Raw genomic sequence first — 14888 nt, 5'->3', positions numbered from 1 at the left:
CTGGGACCTGAGTTCAGACTTGGGTGGGTATGATTGTTCAAAAGCTTTGTGCTTTGTCTCATAGTGGCGTTTGACATTGCCACTTTTAATCAGTGCCACGGTTTCTGAACATATGAGACACACTGGTTTGCTGCTTGCGGCCGGAACAATGAACATATATGCGTCAGTCCATTCAGTCTTGAAAGTTCTATTTTCGGTGTCTACTTTTCTCTTTTTTGAAAGCGCCATAGTTGTTTTACCTCTTGTGACTCCCGCTCACGTCTTGTCTCACTGTATCGTTAATCGTCTCGCTTGTCATTCACCTCTCACCATGTCTTTCCTCTGTCTGTCTGTGTCTGCACTCAGAGTTGCGATCGCCTTGAATGCGCAGATGTGATTGGCTAAGTAGTGTCACGTGGGTGGCTTAACTCGCACACAATTGGTTTGTATGTTCCCTGGTCTAATACAATGTAAGGTTACCGCTTAAAATTGAATCGCCCCGTCAAAATTAAATATAATTTAATATTTTGTTAACTATAGGTCCGGGTCCATATAGGATGGCGACTGGGTCCGGACTCGGACCCCGGTCCGCCTGTTAGTGACCCCTGCTCTATTATATTTACTACCAGGTCATGTGTCAATCAACGGCATTCTTCATTCTCATTCGTTGTCACTTTTCAGTTGCCTGGAAGTTGAGCAAAGTTAAATCGGGTCCCGCCCACTTCCCCCTTTCGCTCGCAGTTTCTGTTTTCTCTGCAAATCGTTACCAGTGACCATTTTTGCCAGATAAAGTGGACAATGGCAGGATTAGACTGGACTTATGGTGTTTCCACTTTACGTCAATGGGAAGTAAGTTTATAGAAATCGGCGGACTATTTAGGGAAGTGATTTCTTTTCCTGCAAAGAGTTAGATGAGAAGGTTAACACCGCTTTTGACAGTAAATATAGTGGTAAATATTGTGTATAGCTACAGACAGGATTTGGTTTGATACATTATTGTGAAAAAGTCTTGATTAGGGTTGCTAACTTTTAAACTATCAAATAATGGAGACTCTGGCGTGCACAGCCAGCTGGGCATAGTGTAAATATGCACTGTGTGTTCATATTCTTACAGTAAAAATACAGTAAAACTTTGGCATTCGGTTAATCAATACCTCATCTAAATCAATAAAGAAAAATGCAGTAAATGATGACAGAAATCACAAACAAGCAAAAAATAAAAAAATATTCAAATCAAATACTGCAAATACAGGCATCAATTAGCCAGGTTTCTATGCTACGGAGACCAAACGGAGTCGTAATTTTACGAATCACGCATTACTCCTCATACATGTTGTTCGTCAGGGACCGTCGCTAACTGGGCACAAACACTATAAAACACTCGTCTGATACAATTGCAGTCAAATCAGATTTAATATTCGTAAGGTAAATATATTATATTTTGCTCATTATACGGGATGTTCCGGCTAAAACGGGACAGTTGGCAACTATAATCGTGATCCACATCTCATTTCTTTATGCAGTGCTGTAAAAAAGTTTTTCTTTTTTGTCCATATTTGTTACACTTAGTTCAGATCATCAAACAAATTTCAATATCAGACAACAGGGTTGTGGCCAAGCAACTCACAGTTGTTCTAGATGAACATAACATTCTTGATAAATTTCAATCTGGCTTTCGTAAGGCTCATTCTACCGAAACTGCACTTCTTAGAGTGTCTAATGGTATTTTGATGAATTGTGATGCTGGAGAGTGCACTGTTTTGATGTTGCTGGATCTGACCTCTGCTTTTGACACTGTTTATCATCTTATTTTGTTAGATAGATTAAACCACTGGGTGGGTGTATCGGGTACCGCATTGGAATGGTTTAAATCCTATTTGTCAAATCGATCTTTCTCTGTGGCTACCTCTAAGTTCAGATCCTCCGTCAGCTCTCTTGCCTATGGGGTGCCTCAGGGCTCTGTCTTGGGACCGTTATTGTTTTTGTTGTATTTACTCCCTCTTCTGCAACTTCTTAGCTCTTTCTCTGATATTTCATATAATTGTTATGCAGATGATATTCAGCTATATATCTCTTTTAGGCCACCTGATGTTTCTAAGCTCCAAATCTTGCAGTCCTGCTTAGATTCCGTTAGAGAGTGGATGGCTGGTAATTACCTTCAACTAAATGCTGATAAAACGGAAGTCATTGTCTTTGCTCCTGAGAAATTTGTTCCCCACGTGGTTAATAATATAGGCCCTTTTGCTTTTTATATTAAATCCTCCATTAGGAACCTTGGTGTTACATTTGATCCAGCTCTGACGCTGGACACACACGTTAAATCTTTGGTTCGCTCTTGTTTTTACCATTTAAGAAATATCGCTAAGCTGAGTCCCATTGTGTCACGTTCCGAATTGGAAATGATTATTCATGTTTTTGTTTCATCTCGCTTAGACTATTGTAATTCCTTGTTTACTTGCTTAAGCAATGCCTCCCTGGAACGACTGCAGGGTGTTCAAAGTGCTGCTGCTAGGCTTCTGATAAAGCATCACAAATACTCCCATGCCACTCTCCTGCTGATTCAGCTGCATTGGCTCCCTGTCAAGTTCAGGGTCCATTTTAAGATCATAATCATGACCTATAGGGCCCTGCACGGTGTAGCTCCAACTTACATAAGTGATCTTCTTCTTCCTTATCACCCCAGCAGGTCCCTGAGGTCTTGTGACCAGGGGTTGCTTGTTGTCCAGCATACAAGGTTAAAAACAAAAGGTGACAGAGCGTTTGTATCAGCGGCTCCCAGACTCTGGAACTCGCTCCCTTTGAGTTTGAGATCTGTGGACTTAATGTCTGTTTTCTGCCTTTGTAAAGCACTTTGTGATTTTATCTTGAAAGGTGCTATATCAGGGGTAGTGCCATTTAAAATTTCCTCAGAGGTCAGTGTGCCATATGATTGCATTAGCAATAAATTTAATAACGCTCTATATGAACAGTTACACACTATCTATAGAACCACTTTATAGAATTATATTTGTTTGCAGATGTTGGCAGCTATCAGCAAATAGTTATCAGCTATTTTGAAACAAAAAAAAGACTTTTTATCCATAACATCAAATGAACTGTACAACAGAAAATACAAATGCTATTTATGGCCTCCTCACAACAATGATAAGAAAAATAAACTAAGCCAATATGGCATGTTTGTTAATACAGAGACACACATGTTATGTGATCTCTGGTCTCCCACTCAGAGACCCAGGTCTCCGAGTGTCCAGCATTCAGACGGCTACCTGAGGACTCATGTGAGAGAAAATCTGCTCACACAGATATTTAGAGCCAAATACTGTCAATAAGGCCTCTGCAGTGTTCTGAAGACAGTTAAACTTGTCAGGTGTAGTGATGTCCAGCAAGTGAAAATGCAAGCTCCATGAACACACACAGCTGTGGATTACAGCTGCTTCGATGTCACATTAACTGGCATTAACTCAGCCAGTTAATGCGAGACAAATCTAGCTGCTCATTAAAGATTTCTGGTTTGTTCAGAAAATAAAACATTGGTCCATACACCTGAAAGTCCCAAAAATGCATTGTGTCTCGAGCCTACGGATGTATCCGTGTATTTCCGTGGTGCTGACACTGTGCTGTACAGTATTTATTCTAGCTAAGGTAACCAACCTTACGTTTTCCCCATTTGGCTCATCCTTGCTTCATGTTAGCTACTTTATGCTAGCTAAAGTAGTTGACTGCTGGATCTTACTTGCTTCATTCATTTTATGCTAGCTCAGGTAAACGTAGTTTGCTTCATGCCATCTATTTATTCTAGGTACGTAATAAACCTTATAAAAGATGGACCTAACTACTTGGCCACCTTTTTTAAAGTTATAACAGTTATAAAAGTCCTGTTTTGAAGCTTAGTGCTGAGAACTTTTACCGCCGCCATCTTGCTGTTTGAAAACTGGATGTGACCAGCATGAGGCAGAAGTGATTGTGAAACTGCTAACAACTTATTAATCACAGGTCTTTAGTCAATGAGGATACCGTGACACTGAGACTGACCGGCATGTATAAAATGAACATGTTTTATACACCATGAGGTGAAATGATTGATTTGAACTCATAAACTCATCAGGAAGGTCAAGGCAGAGGGCCATTTTTCTCATTGTTATATAAGCCTGAGGTCAGTCACAGCGATCGGGCTTTGATGGTCCTTCAAAATGATGCAATTGTTTTCATGTTGGATTCACTTTTCAAAGATAGAAGTCAGTTAGTCGTCAGTCTAATTTGTTGTTTCTTAGTCCGCAGATTATGAGCCTTCACTTCCTGTTTCAGAGAAGTCTAACCCCCTGACATGTGACATCGACCGAGCTTCGGCCTATAGCATTGTGAAGATGTTACAAGTTTGTGATTCCCAGATGTTCCAGAAAGAGGCAGGAACGACCTACCAGGTATATCAGTACTAGCCTTCATGATGGGAAAATGTATTCTCAAAATTTCCTTTTGAGAATTTCTTTCTTTAAATCTCATTTCAGAGGCTTTTGAGTGACCAAGTGTTGAAAACCTTAATGGAGGTTGCTAAAAGGGTCGAGGTCATAATAAAGGTGCCTTTTTTTTCTCCTCCCTCAATATTTGGATCTGTATTTGCGTCGGTCAGTCGGGCATAGGCTATTGTGCCTTCTGTGTCTTTAACAGGATCCTCAGGAGAGCTGTGTTGTGATGAGCGGTTGTGGCACTTCTGGTCGGCTGGCTTTCCTGATCTCGGTAAAAGTTGTCCTGAAATACTCTCTGCGCTGTTCAGGCTTCTGGAAAGCGTATCAGTTACTTTCATAATGGAAAATCAAGTGCACAGTGAGCCAGAGCAGAACGAAACAGACCCTGCCAGTAATATGAGGAAAATGGCTCTTAATTAAATTATGTGATCAGATCTCTCTTGCTCATGGAAAAAAAAATGCTTCCTGTATTGTGTGTTTATTGTCTGTTTGTGTTGTTAGTCAGGCTTCAACAAAGCACTGAGTCAGCTGAACCAAAGTGAAGTGTATTCATACATCATTGCAGGAGGAGACAGGTGAGTTGGGGTTGTGTAAACAGAATATAACCAGCAGCAATTTTTTTGCTTGATTAAAATCCTGTAATTAACCTGACATATGCACACATACATGTTCTGGTATCATGTCCTCAGAGCTCTGCTTTCCTCTCAAGAGGCTCCTGAAGACGACCCCAGACTGGGCGTGCTCAGTCTGAAGAAGGTCTGGGACATCCTGGAGTGTGTGTCTTGTGTTTTGTGAGAGCATTTTGACCACAGCATGTTGTTCTCTGCAGGTGTGTGAGGGAAAGAAGCGAGTCTTGTTCATTGGCATTTCCTGTGGACTGTCTGTAAGTCAGCCTCAGCTCTGAGGTCAGAGTTTGAATAGTGTATAGCAAATAAGGTTTACCTTGCTCATACCTGAGAAACAATTCAATCTGCAGGTAACTCGAGATCAACCTTTTGAGTTTTGGCGTTCACAACTCTTAACTTCTCGTGTGTGCGATTTCTGCCCCCATAGGCTCCATTTGTGGCAGGGCAGCTGGATTTCTGCTTGCAGCACCCTGAAGTCTACACACCTGTGCTGGTTGGCTTCAACCCTGCACATCAGGCCAGGTACAGGACTTTAAATATTTGCAATGAATGTATGATATGTGATAAGTTGTGAATAAATATCCATTTTGTCTTTGAAACAAACTGTCTTTATGTATGTAGAGATGAGCCCATACAAGACTGCACCTTCACGTTTCACAGTGTGGTACAAAGGATGCAAGAACTTGCAAAAAGCCAGAAGGCCTTCCTCATTAACCCAGCAGTTGGGGTACTTGTACCTTTTGAACTTGATGCCCTACACATTACGGTCGATGTGCATTTATATTCAAAAAAGTAAGTGAGCGGTGTGTTTATGATTGGCTGGTGACTGTGTGTGTCTGTTCAGCCCGAAGCCATCAGTGGGTCCTCCAGGATGAAGGGAGGCAGTGCAACTAAGATTCTCCTGGAAGTTGCCTTCTCTGCTGCTCATGCTGCCACTTCCTCCAACACACCTATCACACATAAGTAAGCTGGAAGACATATGTCATGTGTCATATGCCATGTAATGTCATGAACATGCTAACTCTTGGCATGTTGCTGTTGCAAGTGTGCCACAAGATTAGCTAAAGGGACAGAAAACTTACAAACATACAGTGCAGCACTTCAGAGTCACACTGCTAGTGACCAATGATTTATGTAAATTTGACAAGCTGAACACATTCTGTACTGCACTGGAAGCACGGCACGGAGGAGATTGATTGACAATGGTCTACAGCCAATCAGGACGCAGAACACAACGTGCTGTCAAAAAACCCCAAAAAGCAGCATGCAAAATTGCCCCCAAAAAATCTGCGAGACAGCGAGGCTGCGAAAAGTGAACCGCGTTACAGCGAGGGACCACTGTATACCTACTTCAAAGTGGCCTACAAGTAAGGATTTAGATGATGGTGCCACTGGTTCATATATTACCAGTTACATATTAAAGCCTTCCTTAGGCCTGGGGGATGAACTGCCGTGTTTCTCATCTGCTAGAAATTCCTCAGTCTGTGTCATTTGTTTGACAGTTTATGTTTATGGAAGTTTCCTGTGTTGCAAAGAAATTCTACTAAGTGAAACAATAGATTTCGATCAAATACACAGACCACATAAATAACCACATAAATAACCACATAAATAACACAAGCTTTAAGTGAGCATACATTTTGGACTAGGCCTAGTCCATCTAGTGCAGCGTTTCAGAACCGCACCACCAAACAAAAATGTCACAAAAAGCATATTGATAATTTTTCCCCTCACACCAGGCATAGCGGAATTGGCTCAGTTTGTCCCCAGTATACCTTTTTTGCTTTCTTCTGATCAGCACTCATGCTAGGGCCTTCATCTGGGTCGGAGTTTTCTCCAGGACCCAGGTCAGACTGGCTACTTTTTCTTTTCAAATATTTATCTATTGCTATTATGCGCTGCATTGTCTCACTATTATGTAATTTCTTCTTCATCTTCTTCTATTTTACTGGCAGTTGGCAACCCATTCAATTAGAGCAGGTAGTTGTACTGCCCTCTAGTGGAGGAGAATGTAATTGTTCTGCCCGTTATTCACGCCAGTCGCTTAGAGTAGCGGTCCCCAACCCCCAGGCAGAGACTGGTCCGTGAGTCGTTTGGTACCGGGCCGTCTGATACCAGGCTGTGAGAGTCGAGACTCGGGTGTGAAATTTATGGTTTTCAGGGTTTTTATAGGTTTTTATCATTTTTGATTGATTGATACTGATTGGAAGACTATACAAGAACAGCTGAACCAAAATAGTTTCATGTGTATTTAAGAAAATAATAAAAAGACAGAATGTACAGTTACTTCTGGGTCTCCATAATAACCCAACTTTACTCACAATAACTCACATTGTGTGCTTGTCAGTTGCATGTATCAATTTAGTATCTGCTCATGTTCTCATAACCCACAGAAAATTTACTGAAATGTCCTTGAAGCTGACATCACCAGCAAGTTGAGATTAAGCAGAAAAGTATGGGCTCAAAATGTGGTCATAAATATTTTGTACTTGTAAATCGGTTTTGTATGTGTAAAAAAAATTTGTGTGTGTGTAAAAAAGATTTGTATGTGTAAAAAAACTTGTGTGTAAAAAAGATTTGTATGTGTAAAAAAACTTGTGTGTACGTAAAAAAGATTTGTGTGTGGACTTAGCTAAAAAAAACCCTGCAAATTACAAGTACAAATTTTGACCCTATTTTTCTTCCTTTCATCTTATTGGTCAATGTCATGTCAATCACAAATGTAACAATCCAATCAGAGAACAGATGGGTTTGGCTGTCGGAGGGGCGCTTTTTTTGAAAAATCTTTTTTACGCGCGCACACATACAAATCCTGATTTACAAGTACAAAATATTTATGGCCTGTATTTTATATAGCACTTTTACTAGTCCCTAAGGACCCCAAAGCGCTTTACATATCCAGTCATCCACCCATTCATTCACACACTGGTGATGGCAAGCTACATTGTAGCCACAGCCACCCTGGGGCGCACTGACAGAGGCGAGGCTGCCGGACACTGGCGCCACCGGGCCCTCTGACCACCACCAGTAGGCAACGGGTGAAGTGTCTTGCCCAAGGACACAACGACCGAGACTGTCCGAGCCCGGGCTCGAACCGGCAACCTTCCGATTACAAGGCGAACTCCCAACTCTTGAGCCACGATGACCACATTTTGAGCCTATAGAAAAGCTGTTATGTGTATTGGAGGACACCACAGCGTATTTTATTGGGTTTTGCTGACCTCTAGAGGTCATTACAGAAAAGAGAATCTGTTTGGCATCATGATAGACACAAAAATCTGCACTCTGTGCTTTGTTTTTGTGTCTGTTCAATAGTGGTGTTCTGCAGCACATGATGGAATATGAGAGAACTCTGGCTGTCACGTACTCTCAGCCTGATGGCATCACTACTCTGGTGGAGGCAGCGGGAGAAAGGTAGAACATCTCATCCGACATCTTTAACTGACGCCTCGAAACTCACTGAAAAAGAAAACGAAGTATGTTGATTTATAGCAGCACACTGGTTCTAGCAGTTAGTGCAGGTTACAACTGAATTAGTTAATGAATCAGCACAAAAAGCATAGAAGCAAAAATGACTACAGATACTTAACATGTTGCCATACTCACAGCTTCCTTTGGCAATCTGTTTGCTGTGAGTAGAGAAAGCTTCTGAACTTCCCCCCGTGACATTTTTCATGTCGGGTCGGCAGTTTCAGTCTGATGTGCGTCTGGCTGTGTTTCAGTTTGCGGTGCAGCAGGCACGTGTATTACCTGGGCTGGGGTTCGCTGGCTTTGCTGGGCCTCATTGATGCCAGTGAGTGTAGCCCCACATTTGGTGCAGGTAAGCGCAGTGCGATGTCCTCATTAGGAGCCAAACTACACTGCCATAAAGAAAATGTCTTTTCTTTTTGTTTCGCATCACAACTAGTGATGGAAACTGTGTGTGTGTGTGTGTGTGTGTGTGTGTGTGTGTGGGGCACAGACTATGAAGACGTTCGAGGCTTCATCAGAGGAGGATACAGAGAGCTGAATAACAATGACGGTCCCTTAACTTCACTGGTGTGTGAAAGAAAACAATGTAATAACATCTATTTAGACAAAAGATAAACGATTAAGTAATTACTGCATCAAATCTTTCATTTCACACAATGCTCAATCAATTCACAGTGAAGTGCACAGATTCTTCTTCTACAGAAATCCTGCCACTACCAGCTGACTGCAAGCATGGAGATTTCTATTCTAACATGTCTGTGGGTTTGAAACAAGGCCACACAAAGTAATAACATGTCTGAAATCCTGTAAAATCCAATTAACATTAACATCCAGGTCTTGTTGTGTACCTTGCAATGACACATCTGTCTCTGCAGAGCAGAGACTAGAGCAGGATTAGAGTAAAATACACACTGCTGTATCTGCTCAATGTTCCTTAATCTTTTTTTTTAAATTATACCGCTTGTTGGTGTTAATTAGATTTTCATATCAGTGTCGGTAGGACTTACAGGGCACTCTATCAGTCATTTAGACATAAAATTACATGTTTGCTCCAGCATTCACCTGTTTCAGGGTAGGGATTATATGAATGGGCTAATATGAATGTTGAACAGAGAACCACATCTAGGTCCCCAGTTAGGAAACATAAAGAATTCATTCTACACAGATTAGCTGACTAAAATACAACCACTTCTTTGTGTCCCCCTCGGAATAATGTAAAAAAAAAATGAGCAAGATTAATGTAGAAAACAGAGAAAAATAACATATTTATAAAGCATTACAGCTAGCAAGTGCATGCTGAGGTGCCTGTTGCCACAAATTTAGCTAGCAGGTAGTACAAGGGGTTATTGTCTCTGACTAGTTCTGACTTACACTTGATTTCCTAGCATCCCAGCCTCAGTGGATCCCCAGGATCTTACAAGACCGAACTTATGGCTCCAGATGTTTTTCTACTAACATTTATGACCAGATCACCACCAAGTCATAAATGTGTATTAGCAAAATAATCTGAATGCAAGGAACAGAGCCAAACTTAGCCTGCATCATCTGACATCCTTCTACACATTCAACTGGAAAATGTGATATAGCCATACTGCTACAGTTTTGCAAACTGTGTGAATCATTAAGTCTTATTAAAGGACCCAAAATCCAAGATACAGGAGGCAAGGAGGCAGTCCAAGAGAACAAACGTTGAATTCAATTTATTTTATTTCAGTTTAAAGGGCCAAATCACAAAAACAGTCACCTCAAGGCGGTTTATATTGTAAGGTAAAGACGCTACACTAATACAGAGAAAAACCCAACAATCTGATGTCCCTCTTTGCACAAGCACTTGGCGACAGTGGGAAGGAAAAAGTCCCTTTTAAGAGGAAGAAACTTCCAGAAGAATCACAAGAATATCACAATGGAAAAAAAGGGAAAACATACTATTAGTAGACACCCCGTCAAAGAGAGGCGTGTCCTATTACACTAATTAGGGCAACAGGACACAGGGTGGAAACTATCAGGGAAGAGTGAAAGTCGGAAATGAGGGAAAAGGGAGGAAGTAGAACTGACTTAAATAGATAAAGATTAACCTTGAACAAATAAATACTAAGACATGACAGTGACAGACATGGATAACACACAGAGAACCAAAAACTAGAATACATACTAAAATAAAAAAGATTCAAAGCCTCTACAAGCAAAACACCCCAAAGTTCTCTGAAGTGTAAAAACAGTAAAACTGAAACTCAAATATTGACTAAGAATACAACCCCCCCCAAAACAGTTGAACCATGGCACGCCTCGGTGAACAGCTTTCCACAGCTGTTATTGCTGCACGCCACCTTCCAACCCACCTCCAGCTCAGCTCCACATCTTCTGTCATCGTTGCCGTTCTGTTCTGTGCTGAGGCCACGCTGCCCTTTGCTTTCATTATAAACATGTGACAGGGCAGAGAGATGCTAATACCAGTCTTCTTCTTCTTCAGTGGTCCTGGCTATACCATAGTTTTCTCTGAAACTATGTCTTTCCTGTAGGGCCCCAAGTTCTCCATAGCACATGAGGACTTCCTACATCTGATCCTGCCGTGTCTTACTGATACGGACACTGTGCTGCTAATCTACACGCACTCCGGTGAGACGGCGCTTTGTTTGTAACTTGGATTTTTTCCAGAGCAGCAAGTGTTTTGACAGCCTCTCTCCACAGATGACGCCACTGAAGTGGGTAACATGGCCCGCAGAGTGAGAGAAAAGACGCCCAACCTCCATGCTGTTTATCACCAGGCTGATGGAGACACAGCAGCTTCTTTACAACAAGTAGATGTCTGAAGTTTTGGAGCTGCAATATTATTGTCTGATCTTTATGGAGTCACAATTAGAGACAGAGAGGATCTAGCTAAACTAATAACACACAAACTGCACTGTTATTCACATGTCCAGCCCAAACTAAGTGTCATTTTAAAAAATAAGCTGTATTTTTCATTTTGGCAGTGACTTGACAATCACTCAGCCTACAGCGAGGTCTGTGTTCACACGTTAATCTTGAATCGTGTTTCACGCACAGTGCTGACTGATGGATTTTACAAACATGCACACTGCTGTGCGCACTGCATGTATGAACACCTGTTCAAGGTTTAACTGCATTGCTTTGACATTAGCATGAGCCAAGATGTTGTAAGACCTTGGGGGTCTTAGCATAACAACCTCCATCAGCTACAAAACTATTTCAGTTCATCAGTATTTTGGCATTTAAAAATATGAATTTCATTTCATTAGCCATTTTGTTTCAGGTTATGTACTGCTGCACTCAAAGCCCTCTTTAAAATATGTTTATAGACTGTTAAATCAGTTGTTCCCTCAGTAATTACAGGTTTTCCATGCCCTGAGGTATCACAACAAATTCTTTCTCATCTGTCAACGGAACAACATCCCGAAGTGCTCTGTTGCAAACTTGGGATGTGCCAGTGACAGCTGTTGCTAGAGGCATTATGTGTTCAGGTTCTCTTTTCTTTCCATTTCCAATTTGGGAACATCTGAGGAACACCTGGATGAAATTTCAGTACATCTTTGATCTCAAACCTGTACTTTAACCTTGAATGTCTCAGGAGTTCCTTGAGGGAATGTTTTGGATGGACTACAACTGGTAGTTTCTCTTTCCCAGTGTAAAAAAGATTAGTTTAAAGTCAGGTCTGTGGTAGTAAATCTACCAATTTAAATGAACTCTATGAATTCTGCCAGGAAGACTGATCAAATATTAAGCCAGAAGCTGATGGTTACCAAAAGGGCCTGGTCGTGGTTCAGCTTACTGTGGGACATTAGTGGGTTTGTATTGTATACAAACGTCTGACTAAGTTCTTCCAGCCTGAACCATGAGTGATCATGAATGTGTCTGGGTATAGTGTAGTCAGATGGTGTCTGGCTACAATTGTGTCTTATATGAAAATCAGATAACATATTAGCATTAACTGATACAAAAATCAAGGTTCACAACCTTTTATAACAACTGTACTTGGGTATTAATGTGGGTATCTTTTCTTTGCAGGACGACATCAAAAAACTGTGTTTATCTACACTAAAGATAACTTGGCGTCAAGAAGCACTTGTTTCAGGGACCTTGCAGCATATGGTACAGTATACACACACACTTTGACACACATTAGCCCAACAACTCACTGAAGCATGAGAAATAATATAATATTAAATGCTCTGCCTCTGCCATTATATTTCTGCCACCTTCTTTCCTTAGAGACGTTTGCACCCATATAAAGAGATAAATACAGTGTAAGGAGGGAGTGTCAAAAAAAGTAGTCTTTATTGATTCTCAATTTTTCTTGCTTCTGTAGATCTTATTTTGGATGGCAGGTTATTTTCTTTAATGTTTCCTCTCAGTGTGGTTTTTATAAATGCAGGGGAAGGAAAATCAATAACTTTTCTGTGTGAGCAGCGGGAGCTGTCCACCAAGCTGGTGCTGAACGCTGTGAGCACTGGAGCTCATGTCTTAAAGGGGAAGATATACCAGAACCACATGATTGACCTGCAGGTCACCAACACTAAACTGTACCGCAGGGCCACGCGTTTACTCCAGGTACTGTGATGTAAAACGCTAACAAAGCTTAAACACTGCATTACAGGGTGTACTGTTTGTGCTCCGTCCTTTTCATGATTACTGACTACAATTTTCACACTATGCCCTTTTTTTTAGTAACCAATAAACAACATGATGGGAACCCACAGGGCAAAGTGTTTTTGTTTTTTTAAATAAGTCCATCTTCTTACTTTTCTTTCTGTTTACGTGCAGCACATTCAGCAAAGAAGACTATAACTTACTAGAACTTAGAGGTAAATTAAGGCTTAATCATTCTATTTTCAGAAGCTTTCTACATGTCCAGAGGAAAAATGTGAGGAAGCTCTTTTAAAGGCAATCTACCGAGTAGACATGCTGACACTGGAGATGACATCCTCTGACATCACCACACACACGTGCTTTGCCAGAAACAGCACCAAGGTAAAGAGGTGATGTGCATGTTGCTGACAGATCCATACCAGAAACCCGATTTTAAAAACGGTTTCTTCTTGTCATTACCTCTTTCAGTTATACGTAAGTGCTTTAAAAAGCTTTACAAACATATGTTGAAACACATTTTAGAATTTAAAAACAACCGCTTTTTAAAATAATATTATTTTGACACATTAGCCTATAGCTGTGAAAACTACTATATTACTGTTCATTGGTTCTGTGTAAGAGGTTGGAGGTTTTTATCAAAGTTCTTATAATCAAGAGGGTCTCAGGCTGTGATAGTTTTCTCTTGGGATTACATCACATTCACTTTTACTCATTTTACTCCATTTCAGAGGGGAAGTGCCAACTGCTGTGGCACTCCTCATCTCTTTGCTTGATTTTGCTCGTCGTCAGATTGTCCATTGATCCAAAGATGCTTGTGACATAGAAAGAATCATGTTTAGAAGTTAACTTTGGTCTTCTTCCCCTCACCCCCAACCAGTCACAGCTGATTGCCGCCCTTTCCTGTGTCTGGTTCTGCTGGAAGCTTCTTCCTGTTAAAAGGGAGTTTTTCCTTCCCACTGTCGCTGAGCGCTTGCTAGTAGGGGTTTGTCTCACTGTTGTTGTTTTGTTGTGATTTTGCAGTATATAAATAAAAGTGAATTAAATTGAATAAATTACTTTATGTAGAATGACCCACATGGTTGAAGAAAAATCTGGTTTCTGGTACGGAAATCACATAAAGAGCTGAATAACTGAAGAGAGAGGAACTAAACGGCTGTATCATGTTGTCTCCCTCTTTTTAAGGTGGTCCCTCTGGCTTTGGTCATTTTACTTACCGGTTGGTCACTGGTGGAGGCGGAGTCACATTTGAAGCAGCAGCCAATTGTTAGGGAAGCCGTGGCTCAGTGGATGTGGTAACGGAGGCCGTTAAGTTAAAATCTTACATACAAAACACAAATTTGAGCACTTTTATCTCACTCTTAAATGAACATACTTCTGTTTTAATTTAATGTGATTGAAATAAAATAAGTAAATTAAAAAAAGTGTGTTTTCTAAGATAATGAAAGTTTTAGCCTTTTTGACTCAAATTCACTAAACTATGTTAGAAAGCCTGACACTCTATGTTCTGTAAGTGTTTTCTGGAATTTAAAGGCTCAGCAGGATCTGTCCGTGTGATGTAAGTCAATCTCAATCCCTCTTTTGCTCAACTTACTCACAGGTAGGGGATTAGCGTGGTTTATGTGTGAGTATCTTGAGAGAGAGGTTGAACAGCTTTGGAACTCCACTGGAGGAGAGCCAAACACAGCGGCGAAGCCGAGAGAGAAGGAGGTCCCAAGAAGATGAAGTGCACATCAGGTCTGGATCA

The 14888-nt window shown here is 41.0% G+C and overlaps 1 protein-coding gene across 4 annotated transcripts; it reads left to right on the top strand.

The window, feature by feature from the left end:
• Positions 1–701: 701 nt before the first annotated feature.
• Positions 702–14565, top strand: gckr (glucokinase (hexokinase 4) regulator). 4 transcript variants are annotated; one of them, XM_080878974.1, is made up of 19 exons: positions 702–828; positions 4251–4400; positions 4485–4553; positions 4645–4713; positions 4944–5017; positions 5132–5198; positions 5272–5325; positions 5496–5590; positions 5690–5795; positions 5913–6031; positions 8384–8482; positions 8791–8888; positions 9030–9106; positions 11059–11155; positions 11228–11337; positions 12563–12646; positions 12965–13105; positions 13391–13525; positions 14327–14565. In XM_080878974.1, the coding sequence occupies exons 1-19, from the start codon at positions 778–780 to the stop codon at positions 14438–14440; spliced, it is 1809 nt and encodes a 602-aa protein (XP_080735100.1). In that variant the 5' UTR covers positions 702–777; the 3' UTR covers positions 14441–14565. The 4 variants fall into 4 exon arrangements, with proteins under 4 accessions (XP_080735100.1, XP_080735099.1, XP_080735098.1 ...); XM_080878973.1 differs by having other exon boundaries at positions 8976–9106; positions 13394–13525; XM_080878972.1 differs by having other exon boundaries at positions 8976–9106.
• The last annotated feature ends 323 nt before the right edge of the window (positions 14566–14888 follow it).

The sequence above is a fragment of the Rhamphochromis sp. 'chilingali' genome (assembly GCF_963969265.1).
Source record: "Rhamphochromis sp. 'chilingali' genome assembly, chromosome: 3".
Classification (NCBI taxonomy): Eukaryota; Metazoa; Chordata; class Actinopteri; order Cichliformes; family Cichlidae; genus Rhamphochromis; species Rhamphochromis sp. 'chilingali'.
Note: the sequence above shows the minus strand (reverse complement) of the source record. Positions and strands in the feature narration are given on the sequence as shown.